We start from the raw sequence: 21,406 nt of genomic DNA, 5'->3' as shown, positions 1-21,406 counted from the left end.
CTGGAAACACATCACCACTAAGTATGTTCCAAAAGCTTTGAAAAAATTTTGCTGTCATACCATCATCTCCTAGAGCACTTTGAGGGTGAATGCTAAATGTTGCATGTTTCACTTCCTCAATAGTCACTGGTCTTTGAAGCCTACAGTTCATGTGAGCTGTAACTTTAGGTTCAAAATCAGTAAACAGAGGTTCAGGGTTCTCATGACAAGTGGAGGAAAAGATGTCCTTGAAATAAGATTCAGCCACAGAAGCAATACCAGCATTTGAAGTAGCCACTTCACCATCACTACCAGTTAGTTGCCAAATTTTATTCCTTCGGGTTCGATTTCTAAATTTCTAATGGAAGAAAGGTGTATTCTGATCACCGGATTTGAGCCATTTGACTCTAGAATTATCTTTCCAATAAGATTCCTCATTTTGCAATGCTTTTTCAGGTTTGTCCTCTATTTCTGAAATGATGTCTCCTCCATGAATTCCTACTAAACGAAGTTCCTCTAATTCAGACTGTAGTAAATCAATCTCCACCTTCGAATTAGATCTGTGATCTTGCTGCCATCTGACAATCTTATGCTGACAACGCTTTATTTTTTGAGCTAGAATATACATGGCTGAACCATCAATCTGTTCGTGCCAAACCTGTCTAACAATCTACCTTATTTCATCATTAGAACACCATCTTTCTTGGAATTTGAATCAGCATTTATATCTCTCAGTTCTCGGATTAGAGTCTAAGAGACGAAGGGAGTGATCCAACCCTGATTCTGATAGTCTAAGAACCGTTGCATTGCGATAGAGTTGCTGCCAATCAACTCCTACCAGGAATTAGTCCAGTCTTTTCTGTATCAACTCATCACCCCTCCGTCTATTCGACCAAGTGAATGGTCTTCCGACCATACCAATATCAATCAGGGAATTATCATCAATAAAACTGTTAAAGGTTTTAATAGAAGAAGGAGATTTAGCACCCCCACCTGCTTTCTCCAATTGATTAGAAATGGTATTAAAATCACCTATTAACACAACATTACCATCGAACTGTTGGATGACTGAAGTTAATTCAGCAAACTGAGCCATTCTATATTGATCATTTGAACTGAGATAAACACCTAGAACACCATAGGGATCATTAGAACCAGCTGTCAGAACTGATGCCGCAATGAAGAATCTACCATGCTGTAAAATCTGAACAGTGCAACCATCCCTCCATGCCATTGCCAAACCCCCTGATAATCCATCCAGATCCACAATAAACCATTCCTTGAAACCACAAGATCTTAGTTTTTCTTCAACTTATCGAGATTGATTTTTTGTTTCACAGATAAAACCAACCTCGGAGGAGTAGGATTTGTAAATCCCTTTAAGATTGTGGATTGTCAGGGGTCTCCCCAAACCCCGACAATTCCACGAGAGCAGTTTCATATTTCTTTGGGTGCCACTTGAAGGCTGGCACCCTCCACCATCATAGCCTCAGAGACACTATCATTGAGACAAATTTTCTTTGAAATATCTTCAGTACCATTACCTCCATTCCACCGTTTGAAACCTATCACAGATTTTTTGGCAAGTTATTTCAGGTTTGGCTTTTTGTTCTCCTTTTTAAGCTTGGATATGACATTGTTATTGTGTTGGACATTATTCATAGGATAGGATATCTCCAATAAAGCATTAGAAGAAGAATTAGTATCAGTAGTCGTACCTGTGTTTTCTGATTCACCCTCATTTTCTGCTCTAGAACCCGAATTGGCAGTAATTTTTTCATTATTCTTTTTTTTCTGATAATCTTGCACACTCATTTTGAGAAACTATCAAAAAGCCAAGCAGGTGCAGATTTTTTCTTCGGTTGAGCTGGAATAGAATCATCCCGAGGTTAGTTAGGATTGAAGGAAGCTCTGTTTTCAGTTAAACGCCTACCGACTTGATCTGCCTTAAGTCATTCACCAACTCTATCTTCCTTGATATTGTTTTGGGCAGAATCATCAATAAAAAATTGGCAGTTCTTAGATTCATGTTCCAATTTTGTACAATAAGTACAGAACACACCTATATGTTCATAGCGTACTCCAATTTTCAGCATTTTCTGATTAAGATCAAGCAATTTCAGTGTATCACTCACTTTTTTATCACCGTTCAGTTCCACTTTAGCCTTCACTATGCATGTATCTTTGCCTCTAACTTCAAATAGAGCAACATCTTCAATTTCACCAAGTCTCCCACCCAATTTTCGACCAACCTCAAGCGTTTTGTATTGTTCAAGCAATCTCCAAAATTGTGCCCATACAGGAAAAAAAGAGATGTGATTATGCTCCATGTTTATTGACTGCTTCCATCTGCGAACATGAATAACATAATTCTTGAATAACCAAGGCGAACCCCTCTCAATTCGAGTCACATCAGAGTCATTCTCAAAGAAAAATTAAAACTGGTTCCTGAATTTTTTGACTACTTTGAATCCTTCTGGTTTATTCCATATTGCATAGAGAGCTCCTTCCATGGTACCTACGAAAAAGATCCGATCCAAAAAAATTCTTCCAGACAGGCTCCGTGTGTAGGCTTGAATTCCTTCCGAAATATCTTCATAAGCTAAAACGATCAAATCATCCTCTTGATCACTATCAATTATATGAGGGTTTTGAGTCTCTGATTTGTTATTCATGGTGTATAAAAAATCAGAATTGGTATTTAATGATTCCAGAGAGAAATAAGATATATGGAATGGGTGAATTAGAAAATGGAATGAATTAAAAGAGAAATGAATTGGGAGAAAAAACGAAAATTAGGGAACTAAGTGGGAAAGAAATTAAGAGAAGAAAGTAGAAGATGATAGAAAAGACTTTGACCAAGAAAAGACTTTGATCAAGAAAAGACAAAAAAAGGCGTAACCATGGAGGCGGCGCAGTGAAATTCTGACAAAGCGTGGACGAACTCATGGGGTGCTAGATGAGGAGTACGTACTCCCGCTTTTCAAATCTAATAGATTATTTAGTCTGTTAAAGTAGTTGCATGCTAAAAAATTAAAATATTAGATTAATGTAGATACTCTCGTTTTTCAAATTATTATAAATTCAAGTTATTTACACTGTAAACGAGATAAGTAATAGTCACCCAAAAAAAAACGAGATAAGTAATAAGATACAAAAATATAAATTGCGTTCAAATTATATAGAGTGAATACCCCACTTAGTCCCTGACAATTATCTCGAAAGGACAATGAGGTCCCAAGAAAAAAAACACCCAATCCAACCCCTAATATCTTTTTTAGGACTGATTAGTCCCTGTGCAAAAAAAAAAAAAAAACAACATTAACTTTTTTTTGGCACAGGAGTTTCGTTGTCCTTTTAAAATAATTGTCAGGGACCGGGTTGGGTTTTTTTTTTATTAAGGGCCTCGTTGTCTTTTGAGGTAATTGTCAGGAGATATTTTGGATTTTATTCAATTATTATATATTGATAAATAAAATATTTAAAATATTTGTTTAAAAAAAAATGATAACTTACCTTATTCCTACAACGATTTTGAAATCCTCTTCAAGTGATCTATGTATATACTTCTGGAAATCAAATTTGGCTTCACTTCCTGGTGCCAAATGTGCCTAGAATAATCACACATGTTCTATTATATTATATACTTGGAAGCCCTTTTAAGTTAAAGGAAAAAAAGATAGTATCTTTCTTTTTTAATTACAAACTCACCATGATAAATCCATGTCGTAATGCTACATAGTCAGCTTTAGTAACTGATCCGTAAAATTGTCTAAAGAAGCTCACCTAAATTCAGCAAAATAAGAAAGAAATTCATTTGTCGGTGTAACTTAAAGCAACTCTAATGCTCATTTTCATTTTAATTTTATTTTGAGTCTTATAAATAACAATTTAATTAAGAATTATTTAAATAAGTTTTTGAAGTCTTTAAAACTAAACACTTTAATTCCTTAGATTTCAAAATATATAAAATAATCTTTTAACATTTAGTTTTGTTAGACAACACAGTTTTTTCCATTAGTTACTAACGGTATGCTGACGTAAAATATTGACTCGCATATATAGTTATTAAGTGTCTACGTGTATAATTTGGACAAATTAATTCCAAAAATAAAATACAATATTTCAAAGTAGTATCTTTTTTTTTTAATTATAAACTTCTAATGCTTTGCAACACTTGAAAAAAAAAGTCTTGGCAAATTAAGTATTTTATTCATGTTTTTTAAAAATTTTAGATTTTTCTGGTTATAAAATTATATAAAATAGACTTTCAGTTAAAACTATTTGTGCCACTACAATTAATAGTTATATAAAAAAATATTTTTTCACTTATAAATATTTTTCTATGTTTATTTGATGCCAATATATTAGGAGTTTAGATATAGAGTACTACTACACATACAAGTCTTTTTGGCATAGAAATCATACAAGCCATTTACATAAATTGTGCGTGTCACGTTGTTCCTCTTTGTATCCTGCGTTCCTCTTCCTCCTCCTCCTCCTCTTCCTTCATTTTCTCATTCTTTGCGTTTCTCCTCTTTTTTTTTCGCATGTTTCATATTCATCGTCGCTTTTTTATTACTGTTGTTGTTGCTGCATTTGTTTCTCCTCCTCTTTCTATTGATTTTGTAACATTATGAATTTTTTTTCTTCTTTGTTTGATTTTTCCTCCCAAAATGAATTATAAGAATATGAAACAAGAAGATGAAGAAGAAGAAGAAGCAGAAGATCAGGAGGAGGAAGAGGAAGAGTTTTGAACTATGTAGAACTTATAAGCCCACATACACCGAAAATTCTTAAACAATACACTCCAATATCTTCGTGTTACACCCAAAATATTTTTTTTGTGTTACACCCAAATTTGCTGCAAATACAGAAAAATATTTCTTCTAATGCTGCATTTTTTCTTCTTCTTCTTCTTCTTTTTTTCCTTATTTCTTTCTTTGTTTTAGTTGAATGAATATAAGTTCATCCTCTTCCAAGTAATTTTGCAGCATTATATGTTTCTTCTTCTTCTTTGTTTGATTTTTTTGTTTTTATTCTTGATAAAAGAGTACAACAAGAAGAAACTCGAGAAGGTAAAATAAAAAGAAAAATATGAATAACAAAAAAAGAAGAAGAAGATGGTGATGATGAAAAAAAGAAGAAGAAGTAGCAGAAGATAAGGAGGAGGAAGAGGAAGAGTTTTGAATTATGCAGAACTTATTAGCACATATATATTGAAAATTCTTAAACAATACACTCGAATATCTTCGTGTTACACCCAAATATCTTCGATTTACACCCAAATTTGCTGCAAATACAGAAAAATATTTTCTCTATTGCTGCATTTTTTTCTTCTTTTTTTCCTTATTTATTTTTTTCTTTTAATTGAATGAATGTAAGTTCATCATCTTCCAAATAATTTTGCAGTATTATGTGTTTCTTCTTCTTCTTTGTTTAATTTTTTTGTTTTTATTCTTGTTAACAGAGTACAACAAGAAGAAACTCGAGAAGATAAAAAAAAGATGAATACGAAAAAAAAGATGATAATGATGATGATGAAAAAAAGAAGAGAAGAAGCGGCAGAAGATAAGAAGGAGGGAGAATAAGAGTTTTGAATTATGCAGAACTTATCAGCACACATACACCAAAAATTCTTAAACAATACACCCAAATATCTTCGTTTTACATCCAAATATCTTCGTGTTACACCCAAATTTGCTGAAATACAGAAAAATATTTTTTTTAATGCAGAACTTTTACATTACATTCAATTCAATCCATCAACGATGAAACATTATTCACCTACAAAATCATAAACTAACAACGAAAAAATTAAGTAGAATTGAATCATACCTCAACCACTTAATTGGATTCAAAACAATAATCAATTTCATTTTGGTTCAATTGACAATCTGAACTTGAATTATTCATTATCTTCAACAACGAGAAAACTAATGATTGAGGAGAAGGAGGAAAAGGAATGAAGAGAAGAAATTCCAATGAAAAAAAGAGGAAGAGGAGGAGGTGGTGTTGGTAACGACGAAAGCGACAGAGAAAAATAACGACGAAGAAGAAGGTGTAGCAAGAAGAAGAAGAAAAAGAACGTGCGGTAATACCACGAAGAGGAACGTGCGCGCGTGAATATAAATGACTTGTATAGACTTGTATAAAAATATGACTTGTATGTAGAGAATAATTATTAGATATATAAATAATGAGCTTTATAATGCAACAACTTCTTTGATTTAGTTGTTATTATTATAGTTTTTAAATCACTTCGATGTAAGTATCATAGATTAATGATTAAATAATATTTTCATATCACATTTTAGTGTTAGTGAATAAAATTTATCTTTTAATATATATTTTATTTTTTTGTATTCTTTATTTATTATATATTCTTTTATAATATTTTATTATTCTGATTAATAAAAATATTATAAGACATTGACTTTTGAAAAAGATTAAGAATATTCGAAGGAATTGTTTTGGAATTTTAAAAATTTTTAAGAATTATTTTGAGATTTTTCAAAATTTTCCGGGACTATTTTGTATTTTACCTTGGAGACTAATTTGTCTAGCTTGCACACGTGGACACTTAATGACTATGTGTGTAAGTTAACATTCTATATCAGCAAGTTACCCTTAATGACTAATAGATGAAGATTGTATTGCCTAACAAAATTAAACGTTAAAAATTATTTTTTATATTTTAAAATCTGAGAGACTAAAGTATTCGATTTCAAAAACTTCATGAACTAATAATTTTGGTAATTACTCTATTAAATTTTATATTACTTTTAGAGTATATATTCAAATCGGTTCCTAAAGAATTTTGCGTTAGACGATTTCGTCTCTAAAATAGTTTTATTACATTGAAGTTCATGAACTTTACAAAAGTAAGACATATAAGCCTCTACCTTAGTCAGATTCATTATTTTCACTTAGACAAATAGATCGTTAAAAGTGTGACGGAAGAAACTATATGTTTTACGTTTATAAAGTTCAAAGAACTCAACGTAATAAAATTTTCTTGTAAACAAAAATATCAATATAAAATATTTTAAAGACCTATTTAAATATATACTTACTTTTAATTATTATTCCATCAACATAAAAATAGAAAAAAGAGTTTATTTGTTGACATTTAGAGTCACTTAGAACAACTCTAATATTAATTTTTATTTTTATTTTATTTAGATCTCAATAATAATAATTTAATTAAATTTTATATTAATTATCTTATTAATATAATTATATAAATATATTTTTTTAATATTTTATTAAGATGATACAATCTTTTTAAAGTTAGATTAATTTTATTTTATTTATTAATTTCAATATTAAATCAGTTTATTTTTTATAAATATAAAAAATAATACTCCAAAAATATTTCATAATAATTGTTCTTATAGCAAACTAATTCTAACCACCCAAGATTCAGAACTCGCGTATAGCTTATTTGTTAATCTGGCAATAATAACCCAGTTTAAAAAATTTAAGTAAATGATTAATGTATAATAATTGTGAACTTACAATCCATAAGGAAACTGACGTCCGACTCCATGCACTCAAGTGTCTTCGTCCAAATGTTGTGTCCCTTGCAAACCTGAACCTTTCAGGATCTGCATTTCAGATTTAAAATAAAGTTGAGCCATCTGATTCGTCTATGTATAAACGATTGAAAGTAAAAATAATAGACATACTCCCATTGATCCTATCATTTTTAGTTTCGCAGAAAGAAAATTAATCTCTAAATAAAAAAAAAATTAATTATCCTGCAGACTTTATAATTTTTTTTAATTGAATTCTTATACTTTTTTAATTAAATTTTTATACTATTTAATTTTTTTTAATTAAATCTCTACTATTACAAAAACATTTGAAATATCTGAATATTCGGTTAAAAATTTTAATATTCTAAAATTAAGGATACTAAACTTAATTGAGGACACCTGAATACTTTTTTAAATTTTAAAAATCACCCTTTTTTTTCAATCTTCAATGGTTCTTCTCTCGATCGTGAGTTCTGCTTCTTCTTCTCCTCCATCGTTGTTCTGCCTTCCGTTAGTGTCGTTGTTCTGCCATCCACCATTGTGATTGTCTACTTTTCCTTCGTGGAGGCACTGCCTTGGTATCGCCACACCAGCTATTTTGCAAACCTTCGTTTCCATTTTCCCCTTCACGACGGCACCATCCTCGGTGTAGTTTGTAACAGTCCAGACCACCCGCTAGCACGATATTGTCTGCTTTGGCACACAAGGCCTCACGGTGTTGCTTTTGACGATAGGGATGATGGCCAAAGCCCCCCACACTCACTCGTCAAAACGCGTCATGCTAGGGAGAGGTATCCACACCCTTATAAGGCATGCTTCGTTCCCCTCTCCAACCGATGTGGGCCTTACAATCCACCCCCCTAAGGGAGCCCAGCGCCCTCGCTGGCACATCGATCCGGGTTCTGGCTCTGATACCATCTGTAACAGCCCAGACCATCCGCTAGCACGATATTGTCCGCTTTGGCACACAAGGCCTCACGGTTTTGCATTTGACGATAGGGATGATGGCCAAAGCCCCCCACACTCACTCGTCAAAATGCGTCATGCTAGGGAGAGGTATCCACACCCTTATAAGGCATGCTTCGTTCCCCTCTCCAACCGATGTGGGCCTTACAAGGGGAACGAAGCATGCCTTATAAGGGTGTGGATACATCTCCCTAGCATGACGCGTTTTGACGAGTGACTGTGGGGGGCTTTGGCCATCATCCCTATCGTCAAAGGCAAAATCGTGAGGCCTTGTGTGCCAAAGCAGACAATATCGTGCTAGCGGGTGGTCTGCGCTGTTACAGATGGTATCAGAGCCGGGACCCGGATCGATGTGCCAGCGAGGGCGCTGGGCTCCCTTAGTGGGGTGGATTGTAAGGCCCACATCGGTTGGAGAGGGGAACGAAGCATGCCTTATAAGGGTGTGGATACCTCTCCCTAGCATGACGCGTTTTGACGAGTGAGTGTGGGGGGCTTCGGCTAGCATCCCTATCGTCAAAGGCAAAACCGTGAGGCCTTGTGTGCCAAAGCGGACAATATCGTGCTAGCGGGTGGTCTGGGTTGTTACATAGTTTCTGACCGTGTATTGGGCCGCCATCGTCGCGTTGGGTGGTTCTGCCTGTTACCTAGATTATTTTTTTATTAGTTTAATGTTGATGGTAATTATTTATAGTAGGAGTACATAAGGAGTATATAAGGTTAACCACTAAATATTTTTTTAGTTTTCTGTTTTCATTCATTTAAAAATTTTCAAAATGAGAAGAACTCATTTTTCTCTTTCTCTCAACTTTCACTCTTCCTCTTTCATCAAACCATTAACATCACAACTTGAATAGTTTAAGACATGAGATTTTCTTCATGGTACGGTGAGCGTGGAGAGCAATCAAGTTGTGAATCGAATTAAAAGGTTGTGAATTGCCAATAGTTGCCAATGACGTCATTTTCTTTCTTTCCTTTATTTTTCCTTCGACATTTTCTTTTCCCCTTTCTTACCACTTCCTTCAAACTCATCCAATAGAGTTTGATGAGAGGCTATTTCACAAGTTCTTTCTTGGTGAACATAATTGTTCCATATCAACGAATTGGAAGGAAGAAGAAGATCTGAATTCTTATTATTCTGTGATTCATTGATTTCTCAAAAATGGCGGACATGGTGAACAGATATCCTCGAGTGGTGGTTTTGACAACTAGAGCAATGCCAATCTCCTTCATCAATTCACGAATCTTCAATCTCAAATTTCGAAAATTAACACAAATCAATCAAACCCTTATTTTCTCCACCCTAGAGAAAATCTAGGTAGTAGAGGTCGTAGAGTTACAATGGCATGCTCTCATTGCAACAAGCAAGGCCACACAGAATATGTGTGCTATAAGAAGTATGGGTAGTCCTCCCATTTTCAGCAACGACAGCAACATAACACCACAATCAATCACGTGATCACTGAGGATCATGATGATACCATTGCATTACATTTTAATGAAGAATTATGAACATTATCACTCTAAAATCTGCACTATGGGTCATGTGACTTTCGACTTAAAATATTTTGCAAGCTTTCAAAACATTGCTCCAATCAATGTGATATTGCCAAATGGGACGAAAACTGTCAGTACCATAATTGGCATAATTACTTTCTATAAAAAAAATTTTCTCAAAAATGTTTTATACGTTCCCTCTTTTGATTTCAAATTGATCTCTATGTCAAAATTAACCTCAAACTTATATTGGCAACGGTTAATCAATAATAAGTGTGGGGAGAGACAAGATTAATCCACATCAAAGATGATTAGCATTACTAAGTATAGAGAAGGGTTATATACAATGAGTAGAGAACTAGAATTCTCTCACTTTCTCCCTCCTCCAACAAAACAAGCTTCATTGGCGGCAACTTTGACTATTACTCATCACATAACACCTTCACACACTGAGCACAACAACATTTGGCATCTTAGATTAGGACACATACCCATGCATAAACTAATTTTAATGAAGAAATATTATCCGTTTTATAGATTGTATTGCTTCAAAACTTCCTTGTAACTCATGTCATTTTGAAAAACAAAAAAAATTATCTTTTGATCTTAGTACAACTAAAATAAAAGATTATTTTGACTTTGTTTACATGAATATGTGGGGTCCCATTTCTATCCTTATTAATGAAGGACATATGTACTTTTTTACTGTGGTCGATGGTAAAAGCAGATTCACCTGAATTTTTTATGAAAATCAAATCTGAGGCATCACAATTGGTTATTAATTTTTTGAATTTTGTCAAAGTACAATTTAAAAAAATAAGTTAAGTGTATAAGAACTGACAATAGGCCAAAATTCATTCTAATATCATTTTTTATATCAACTAGAATTTTATACCAATTTTTTTGTGTAGAAACACCAGAACAAAACGAGATTGTAAAGCAAAAACACCAACACATTTTAGGTGTTGCTAGAGCACTGTTATTTCGATCAGGAATTCCATATTGTTTTTGGCAATACGCAGTTGCTCATGCTATTCACCTAATTAATAGGTTGCACAACACTAAACTGGATAATACTAGTCCTTATAAGCTTTTGTATGGTAACATACCTATCCTTTCATATTTAAGAGTATTTGGTTCTCTTGCATATGCCTCCACATTAATAAATTCAAGAACAAAATTAGATTCAAGAGCTAGGAAAATAACTTTTTTCGGTTTTAAATTTAGAACAAAGGGTTTTCGTCATATTGATTTAAAATCAAAAGAAATTTTTATATCTAGAAGTATAACCTTCTATGAAACTCACTTTCCATTTTCACATTCCACCAGCACTGACATTCCTATAGCACCCACTCGTACTTCACAATGTATTGATCTTTCTCAATATGATACACTTGATAAACCGCTATTTTACGGTTTATCTTGTGCTTAATTCAGTAGATTTTACCCATTATTCTCACACTTATTCATAAAAGTCGCATGTTTTACATTTTCCTTCCTAATTTTGTGCTATGATTGAAAACATGCTTCTTTGGCCTTAAATTAGATATTTTTAATCCTCTCTTATTACCATTCGATGTTGTGATATGTTTGTTGAGTGTTTTCAGGGTTTATAGGGCAGGAATGGCTTAAAGGATAAAGAGGAAGCATGCAAAAGTGGAAGGAACACAAGAAATTGAAGGAATTGCAAAGCTGTCAAGTCTGACCTCTTCGTATTAAATCGATCATAACTTGAGCTACAGAGGTCCGAATGAGACGGTTCTAGTTGTGTTGAAAAGCTAACATCCGGGGCTTCGAAATGATATGAAATTTGCCATAGTTGCCTTACTGTTAGGCGACGCGTACGTGTGGATGATGCGGACACGTGGATACTGCGGCAGACAAGTGATGCGTACGCGTGATAGAGACACGTGCTGTACGTATCAGAAATCGCTGGGGGTAATTTCTGGGCTATTTTTGGCCCAGTTTCAAGCCCGAAAACACAGATTAGAGGCTGCAGAGTGGAGCAAAATGGGATGCATTCACTCATTCACACTTTCATACACAATTTTAAGTTTTAGATGTAGTTTTCTAGAGAGAGAGACTCTCTCCTGTCTCTAGGTTTTAGGATTTTTAGCTTTATTTCTTCTCTAATTCAGATTTCCATGTTGCTTTAATTTAGTTTCTCTTCTACATTCTATTATTCTAGTTCTTTAGTTATCTATTTCCCTTTGTGATTTCCTTATTTTGCTAATTTGGTTTATGAACTCTCATGTTAGATTCAATTTCTTATTAATGCAATTTGAGGTATTTCATGTTTATTGCTTCTTTCTTTATTTTTTGTTACTGATTGCTTGCAATTGTTAGTTTAGATTTTATTATCTCTTAGTAATTCTCCATGCTTTTATTTTGTACCTTCCAAGTGTTTGATAAAATGCTTGAGAGGATTCTAAATTAGATTTTTATGTTCTTAACTTGGATTGATTATTTAGAGACTCTTGAGTTATCAAAAGTCTTTTGTTGATTGGTAATTGAGACTTGCTAGTTAGCTTATGCATCACTAAATCTAGTCTTTGATTAGGACTTGTGAACCTAAGTTGATTTTGCTCACTTGACTTTCCTTCATTGTTAGAGGTTAACTAAGTGAAAGCAAAAGGAAATTATCATCACAAAATTGATAATGATAGTTAGGATAGGACTTCTAATTCTCTTTCCTTGTTAGGAGCTTTCTTAGTTAGTGATTTATTTTCTTGCCATTTTACCTTCTTGTTTCTTATTTCAAAAACCCAAAAATATACTTTTACATAACCAATTATAAGAACACTTACCTGCAATACCTTGAGAGACAACCCGAGATTTAAATACTTCGGTTGATTTTTATTGGGTTTGCTTGAGTGACAAACTATTTAAATTTGATTGAGGTTTAATTGTCGGTTTAGAACTATACTTGCAATGCGACTATATTTGTGAAAATCTTTACCGACGAATTTACCACTGTCAACACCATTCACACATCATGTAATCACCCACACATACCACACTCATAGATTCAAATGAACATTTCTCAAGCTCAATGCATTTACCAATTTTCTCACACATCATGCATCCATTACCATATCACATACTAACAATGCACCTACATCACAAAACTATGACATCACACATGACTGCATCACTAGAAAATATGAAAGAATCAAGAAACCGCCTACTTATTTGAAGGACTACCATTGTATGATAACCCACGTAGCTCGCACTTGCAACTTTGTCAACTCTAATTCTTTATATCATATCTCACAACACTTGTCATATGATAAACTAACCCCAAAATACAAGTCCCTTTCTCTAGCCATCACCTCAAATCTAGAACCTAACACTTATGAGGAAGCGGCTGCACATGAATATTGGAGAAAGGAAATACAAGCTGAATTGGCAACTCTAGATTAGAACAGAACTTGGTGTCTCACTAAACTCCCAAAAGGCAAGAAGGGTGTGGATTGCAAATGAATTTTTCGGGTAAAATTCAATTTTGATGGCACCATAGATAGGTACAAAACCAGGCTAGTTGCAAAAGGATTCACTCAAGTGTAAGAAGTGGCTTATGGTGATAATTTTAGTCCAGTTGTCAAAATGACTACTCTACGAGTAATGTTAGCATTAGCAACAGCAAATAAATGACATTTGAAACAGCTGGATGTCAATACTACCTTCCTTCATTGAGATTTGGATAAAGAAGTTTATATCAGGATACCACCCAGTTTAGTTGTGTCACAACTAGGTTTGATTTGTAAATTACAAAATTCTCTATATGGGCTTAAGCAAGCAAGCAGGCAATAGAACATTAAGCTCACTTAGACTCTTGTTGATGCTGGTTATAAGCAGTTTTTTAATGATCATTCCCTCATCATCAAGAAACAATCCGAAATCTTCACTATCATCCTAGTATATGTGGATGACTTAGTTTTAACCAGGGATGACATTGGCGAAATCAATTCCATTAAGAAAATTTTGGATGACAAATCAAAATAAATGATTTTGGTGATCTCAAGTACTTCTTGGGAATGAAAGTAGCACGCTCTAACTTTGGAATTCACATTTATCAGCGAAAGTACGACATGGACCTTCTCAAGGATTTTTGTTATCTAGATTGCAAGCCTCTCTCCACTCCATTTGATTATATTATGTTGTGGGATATTTGAGCTCGTTTTTGAATTGTGCAACTACTTCTCACCTACAGACTACTTTCTATGTACTCCGATGTTTAAAAGGCAGATCTGCAACTGGTCTATTCTTCTTCTCTACTTCTCATCTGCATCTCACTGGATTTACCGATGCTGAGTCGGCTACTTGTGCCGATACCCGTTGCTCTGTTTCGGTTATTGCTTCATGCTTGGGAGCTCTCTTGTTAGCTAGAAGAGTAAGAAGCAAACTACCGTTGCCAAGTCGTTTGCAGAAGCTAAATACAAGTCTTTTGCTGTTGTCACTTGTGAAGCTAGTTGATTATCTTTCTTAATGGATTTCATTGGTTTGTCGCTTTCAAAGTCTACCACTCTAGTGAAAACCAGTCATCCATTCACATTACCAATAATCTCATCTTTCATGAAAGAACTAAACACATTGAAGTAGACCATCATATTGTTCGTGAAAAATATTTGTCTGATCTCATTCATCTTATGACGGTTCATTCTAAAGACCAACTTACTGATTTTCTTACCAAAGCTCTGCCACCGGATTCTTTTTTTTCTAATGTTTCCTAACTAGGATTATTAGATTTAATTTATACAATTCTAGCTTGCGGGAGGGTGTTATATAGATTATTTTTTATTAGTTTAATACTAATGGTAATTAATTATAGTAGGAGTACATAAGAAGTATATAAGGTTAACTACCAAACATTTTTTTTAGTTTTCTGTTCTCATTCATCTAAAAGCTTTCAAAATGAGAAGAATTTAATTTTCTCATTCTCTTAACTTTCACTCTTTCTCTCTCTCTTCTAGTTCATCAAATCATTAACATCACAGCTTGAATATTTTAGGACATGAGATTTTCTTTACTGTCGCTGTGGATATTGTTGTCTTTCTCAGCCGGTTCTGTTCCCACCACGTACGATCACCAACATTCAGAGCTTGTATTTCGCATTTAGGTAGGCTGGTTCTTGAATCAGAAGTTCCAATTACAGATCTAGCATTATTGTTGTAATTTGAATTTGTGGTAGTTTTGTTGTTGAACCTAATTTGAAATTTGTATAATTGAGAATCAAAATATTTTATTCTGATTATTGAGAAATAATTCTGCGGTTGCATATTTTTTTCTGATACAATTGTTTCTTTTTTTTGCCTGCATCCAGACTGAGTTCCTGGTAAAATTAACAAAAGTGGTATTGTGCCTCTCAAAGATGGTGAAATTTAAAATTTTACATACCTTTTACTTGGCCTCAGATCTAGTATGAGTTAAACAAATACGGCGGTGTTGAAATACAATTGAACAATTTGTTAGAATACAAAAATCTATAAATGAGCTATTTTAGTAGAACTTAGTTATTTCCTCTGGTATTTGGAGGCATGATTAGGAAAGAAATCAGTTTGCGTAGTTTTTTTTTTTTTTGTCTTCTTTTCATGCAGTGTCCATTTATAATTTTGAATTGTTTGTGTAAAATGTTTATTTTTTTTATTTGTCATATAAATCAAAATTTTACCGAGGTGTTATATTAGTGTTATTGCTCAAACAGAAGAAGGGTGAGGAGATGGTAATGAGAGGCAAGGGAGAGTAGTGGATGGCGATGAAGGTGAAAATTATAAATGTAGGATATACATAAATAAATAAATTTATATTTCACTAAAGTTTTTTAGATGTTTAACGTTAGCAGGGACTTAATTAAAAAGAAAAGAATATAAAAAATCAATTAAAAATTTGATAAAATTATAGAGACTTGCAGAATAATTAAACTTAAAAAAATAAATTGGATACTAGTCTTTTAAAAGTTAAGATAATTTAATTCTTCAACTATATTCATTTTTAGAAAAAAAAATGAATTTGTCTCTGTTAAAAATGTTATGGATTAATTTAAAAAATTATTAACAATTAATTGTGTATCATCTAAATAAATAGTGACCAATATGTTTTTTCTTTTAACTTATCTAAAAACATACATCATAAATCTTAATTTAGGGTAGGGTAAAGTATATTTTTTGTCCTTAAAGTTTGATAAAAGTTTTAAAAATATCCTTAAGTTTTATTTTGTTTCAATTTTGTCCCAAAAGTTTTCGATTTGCATCAAATATACCTCTGACGGCTAATTTTTCAAAAAATTTAAGATCGATTCAACAACAATTTCATAAGAACAACCTCTCAACACAAGCAAATCAAGCATAATTTTCATGCATTATTGTTATATTGGTCTTAAATTTTTTGAAAATTTAGCCTCTGAGAGTATATTTGATGCAAATCGAAAACTTTTAGGACAAAATTGAAACAAAATAAAACTTAGGGGTATTTTTAAAATTTTTAACAAACTTCAAAGACAAAAAATATACTTTACCTTTAGGTATTATTCTAAAACTAAAGTAAAACTACTAGACGTGGACAAAGATAATTGGATTCAAATGCACTATGCCTGCGGTGAAAGCGTCCCTCATTTTGAATAGACTTAAAATATATATATATATAGAACAAATTAGTTCTTAATAATTTTTTTGAGAAAATGATTTCCGATATTTTAGAATATCAAATAAACTAATTTGTGATCAACTAAGAAAGTTAAATCAACTTCGATTTTTTTTTTCTAAAAAAGAAATAATTGAGTCTTTAATTTTCTAAATAAGGAATATAACTGAGAGGTTAAATAATTCTCTAAAATTTTAATATACAAGTTAGGAGACTAATTTGTCTATTTGTTTTATCTAACACTAATTTATCTAATATTCTAAAAAGTCGAAAACTAATTTGTCAATTTTCTTTTACTAAAAACTAGTTTATTTAACAAAAAATTATCAAACAAAACTTAGAATATATATATTTTTTTATTACGAGAGACCATTTCGAAAAGAAAAAAAATGATATTTATTTATAATTTCTTCTAAGTTTTAAGAAAACAATCTTGTTACTTAACCAACAATTTTGCTAATTTTTTTATTACGAGAAAATTATGAATATTTTTATGCTTAATTTTGTCAAAAAAACGCTTTTATAATTTCTTCTAATTTTGAGAAAATACGAATTATTTTATGCTTAATTTTATCACGTGGCATTATTGCAGCGTTTTATCAGCCACGGCGTACAACGTAAACGCCGAGAGTACGGAATCGCTGGGATTCTTTGGCAACTGGCAAGTTGGTTTCACGTATAAAATTAGTCATTTAATTATTTTAATTAAATGTAGGCAATTAAAGTCAACGTTACCGTTGTAGAATTGATATTCAATTGTTTTTGTTTCGTCCTCCCATTTCTTCCATCGTCTCATCTGTTATGGATCCATTAAATCACACAATTAATTAAGTTTCTAATACCATGACTAAACGAAGGACAGAAATAAGGTCCCATGATATTCAATTTCATAGTATATGTAAGGGGAAAATAGAAGTGTACCTTGGTTCTTCCCAAAGCTAGTGTTATAATACATTGTAGTATATGAAAAATTGCCAGGACAAAAATGAATATATGGAGCTGGTGAATTCCATATGCAGAAACAAAAGCAACCTTTCCCTGGAAGATAAAGAGAAATTATTATTATTATTATTATTATTATTATTATTATTATTATTATTTTCGATTTTATAATTTTTTAAACATCCTTATAAGTTCTACTAACATAACACATGACAAATTTTAAATTATTGACTAATTAAACATTTCTCTACAAATTATATAATTAGTTTTGACTTTTTTTAATAAAAGAAAAGTTTCATAATTCATTTTTATTGGTAATTTTATTATTAATTATTTCCGGCCGGCGATAATTCATGGGCATTAACCCAATAAATAACATTAATAAGAAAGAAAACATTAGGACGGGGACTTTTTTTTTATTAATTGATCGAAGTATATAGTTTTGTTCTATAATATTTTAAAATGAATTATTCTTCACATACAAGTTATTTACACGTACAAGTTTATACAAGTCATTTATATTGTATTGTTTAAAAATTTTTGGTATATGTGTATTAATAAGTTTTGTATAATTTAAAACTCTTCCTCTTCTTTCTTGCATTATAAAAGTGAATTTTATTGAGTTAGGGTTAACTTGTATAAACTTGTATGCCAAAAAGACTTGTATGTGTAGCAGGTCTCTTTTAAAAATTCTTTAAAATTATTTAAAATATTTAATTCCATTTAATTTTACTCTCAAGATTTAGAATAATTTTTGCCAAAGAGCTAAACTTCAAATGGTATTAGATTAATTTTTCAAACATTACCCTTCTGATTTTCATTATCATCATCATCAACCTCTTTTACTCTTTTAATATTCTTACCCTTCTTCTTGGGCAAAAATTAGAATCAAAAGATTGAAGAGTAAAATTGTTAAAGGTGTTGAAACTTGCCTTTTCTGCACACTTGTCGTATCCCTTTGTAGCAAGAACACGGCGAGGTATGTGGCCTAAATACTCTAAGAGTTTTCGACGATTACCATCATCACCATCATCATCATCAGAATCTTCGTAACCAGATTTACTTTTCTTTGGGACGGCACATGGATGCCACGTTGAAGCAACATTCTTTGATATGCATATTCTAGAAATTGGATTTTGGAACACCGTGAGGAGTAGAGATATGAATCCCAACAAGATAAGCTCTGAAACAGAACATAGTAAGTTGTTAGAAAATTTTGCTTCTTTTTTTTTATAGAATTTAACATTGGAGGTGAAGTTGAAAAAAGAAAATAAAAAAATACAAGTACCTCCTTTAACCTTCTCTAATGCTTCATAAAGAGCAGTTTTGTTATTTCTTTTGAGCCACTGCAGACAATTAACGAGTAAAGTACAAATTCACAATATGATAAATTCATTATGATTATATATATATAGTTAGAACCATATCAATTTTTAACATTTACGAAATGGAAATTTTGACAAATTGAAACCTGTCCAAAGCTTATTTAATTACCTTTCCAATAGCATGAATAATATGTTCTATGATGATTGAAATAGCAAGCAAAACAAAGCACACAATTGCAACAGCCCAGGTTGGCGTTTCCTCCAACGTTCGCTCTTTTTCTCCACCAGCCATATTTATATAATATTTTTATTGTAAAATTTTATGAAACTTAAAAGAGAGAAAAGAATTGCAAGCAGAGGTTCAGAAGATTGGATAGATACATAGATGGATATATATAAGAAGGAACTCAAGGAAGGACATCTAACGGAACACTAGAAAGTGATTGTGTCGTGTATTTTGGTTTAGCTTAAAGAAATTAAATATATAAAGTTGGTTTGGATATTATTACTGATACAAACATATAGATAATGAAAATAGAAAGTGTTCCACGGTAGCGATAGGAAAAAAATTTGTTTTTATTTTATGGAAGATAGCATTCAAATTCAACGTAAAATTAAACAAGTTGGAATATCGTCGTATTCATGACGGTGAAATTTTCAGAGAGAGATAGATATTAAAGGAAAGAAAGAAGGTAACGCACATCAGATATTAGAGAAAGCAAGATTATATTCATTTTATTTGACAAGTTGAGAGCAATATGTTTTTGTCTGGTCAATGGAAGGAAGGAGGAAATAAACACAAGAGTGAGCGACGGGCGAAGTTCCGTACCCATGACAAGTGGACTTCTTTTTAAGTCAACAATTAATGCATTTCTTTTTTCCTGGCTGGTAGTAGAAGATAATAACGGGAGTTGAATTTTCCGCAATGGGAGCCACTTCTATAAAACTGCGAAGAACATCTTTTTACATCTTTTTATAAAGACATAGTATCTTCACCAATTAACACTTGACATGTGACAATGATTAAATTCAAATGTGGTTAATTTTTTATGGGTTTTTTTTGTTATAAAAAATTTTTGTATCTGAATCAATTAGTGATACAGTTTTACTATACATATAATTTTTTTTTGGCAAACAAGTAAAAACAAATTAACCCTGACTAAATAAGTTTTTTTTTGTCTTATTTCTTTTTTTTTTTAGTTGAATGAATGTAGATTCATACTCTTTTAAATAATTTTATAGTATTATGTATTTTTTCTTCTTCTTTGTTTGATTTTTTTTTTATTGTTGTTAAGAGAGTAAAATAAGAAGAAACTTGAGAAGGTAAAATAAGAAGAAAAAAATGAATAAAAAAAAAGAAGAATGATGATGATGACGATGATGAAAAATAAGAAGAAGAAGAAGCAGAAGATGAGGAGGAAAAAGAGGAAGTTGGATTATGTAGAATTTATCAGTACAAATACATAAAAAATTCTTAACAATACACATAAATGTTTTAGTTTTATACCAAAATTTGCTACAAATACACAAAATTATATTCTTTAATAATGCTGTATTTTCTTCTTCTTCTTCTTCTTCTTTTTTTTTTTAAATTTCTTTCTTTCTTTTAGTTAAATGAATGTAGGTTCATCCTCTTTCAGGTAATTTTGCAGCATTATGTGTTTTTCTTCTTTTTTGTTTGATATATTTTTTTGTTTTTATTCTTGTTAAAAGAGTAAAATAAGAAGAAACTTGAGAAGGTAAAACAAAAAAGAAAATATGAATAAGAGAAGAAGAAGAAGGAGAAGAAGAAGAAGAAGAAGAAGAAGAAAAAGAAGAAGAAGAAGAAGAAGAAGAAGGAGAAGGAGAAGGAGAAGGAGAAGGAGAAGGAGAAGGAGAAGGAGGAGAAGAAGAAGGAGAAGGAGAAGGAGGAGGAGGAGGAGGAGGAGGAGGAGAAGGAGAAGAAGAAGGAGGAAGAAGAAGAGTTTTGAATTATGCAGAACTTATTAGTACAAATACACTGAAATTTTGTAACAATACACAAAAATGTCTTAGTTTTACACCGAAATTTACTACAAATTAAGGTTCTAAAAATCGGATCGGACCGGCCAGTTCGACCGGGTTAAACGGGATCCAGTCATTTGGCCGGTCCAGTTGACTCCCAAAATCGCTTGGCAAAAAACCGATTATAAAACTAGTCGAATCGACGGTTAACTGGTGAACCAGTTGAATCGGCCAGATTTTTTAAAGGCCCGGTTCTCCCCCTTCAGCATCAAAACACTATCGTTTTGATGAAGGAAAAAAATAAAAAAAAAAACCCACCTCCCAAACAGCATGACACCCTACCCCTTTCTCTTCTCTCTCACTCTCACATTCACCAAAATGAATGCCTAATTTCACCCAACTAACCTTATCAAAACAAACACCGCTGCCACCATCAGTTTGCAGTAGCCGCCACTCTTCTCTTTCTCACTGTCTTTGTGCTCGTTGCGAAGCCCCATCAGCCACCGTCACCCCTAGTCGCCGCGACTCTTTTCTTCC

At 32.3% G+C, this 21,406-nt stretch overlaps 1 protein-coding gene across 1 annotated transcript in view; it reads right to left on the bottom strand.

Annotated features, from left to right (window-relative positions):
* The window catches only part of LOC112742049 (MLO-like protein 6), a 36,928-nt gene extending 17,282 nt beyond the window's left edge, over nt 1-19,646 (bottom strand). The window contains exons 1-8 of the mRNA XM_025791265.2: nt 19,056-19,646; nt 18,850-18,907; nt 18,494-18,744; nt 17,541-17,657; nt 17,355-17,415; nt 7,501-7,589; nt 3,691-3,765; nt 3,496-3,590 (exon numbers count right to left, since the gene is read on the bottom strand). Coding sequence (XP_025647050.1) covers nt 3,496-3,590; nt 3,691-3,765; nt 7,501-7,589; nt 17,355-17,415; nt 17,541-17,657; nt 18,494-18,744; nt 18,850-18,907; nt 19,056-19,178 — 869 coding nt within the window. The 5' untranslated portion in view covers nt 19,179-19,646. The remainder of the gene's footprint in view (nt 1-3,495; nt 3,591-3,690; nt 3,766-7,500; nt 7,590-17,354; nt 17,416-17,540; nt 17,658-18,493; nt 18,745-18,849; nt 18,908-19,055) is intronic.
* Between the last annotated feature and the right edge of the window lie 1,760 nt (nt 19,647-21,406).

The sequence above is a fragment of the Arachis hypogaea genome, chromosome 14, assembly GCF_003086295.3.
Source record: "Arachis hypogaea cultivar Tifrunner chromosome 14, arahy.Tifrunner.gnm2.J5K5, whole genome shotgun sequence".
Classification (NCBI taxonomy): Eukaryota; Viridiplantae; Streptophyta; class Magnoliopsida; order Fabales; family Fabaceae; genus Arachis; species Arachis hypogaea.
The sequence above is the reverse complement of the archived record's forward strand: the minus strand, read 5'-3'. Positions and strand labels throughout refer to the sequence as shown.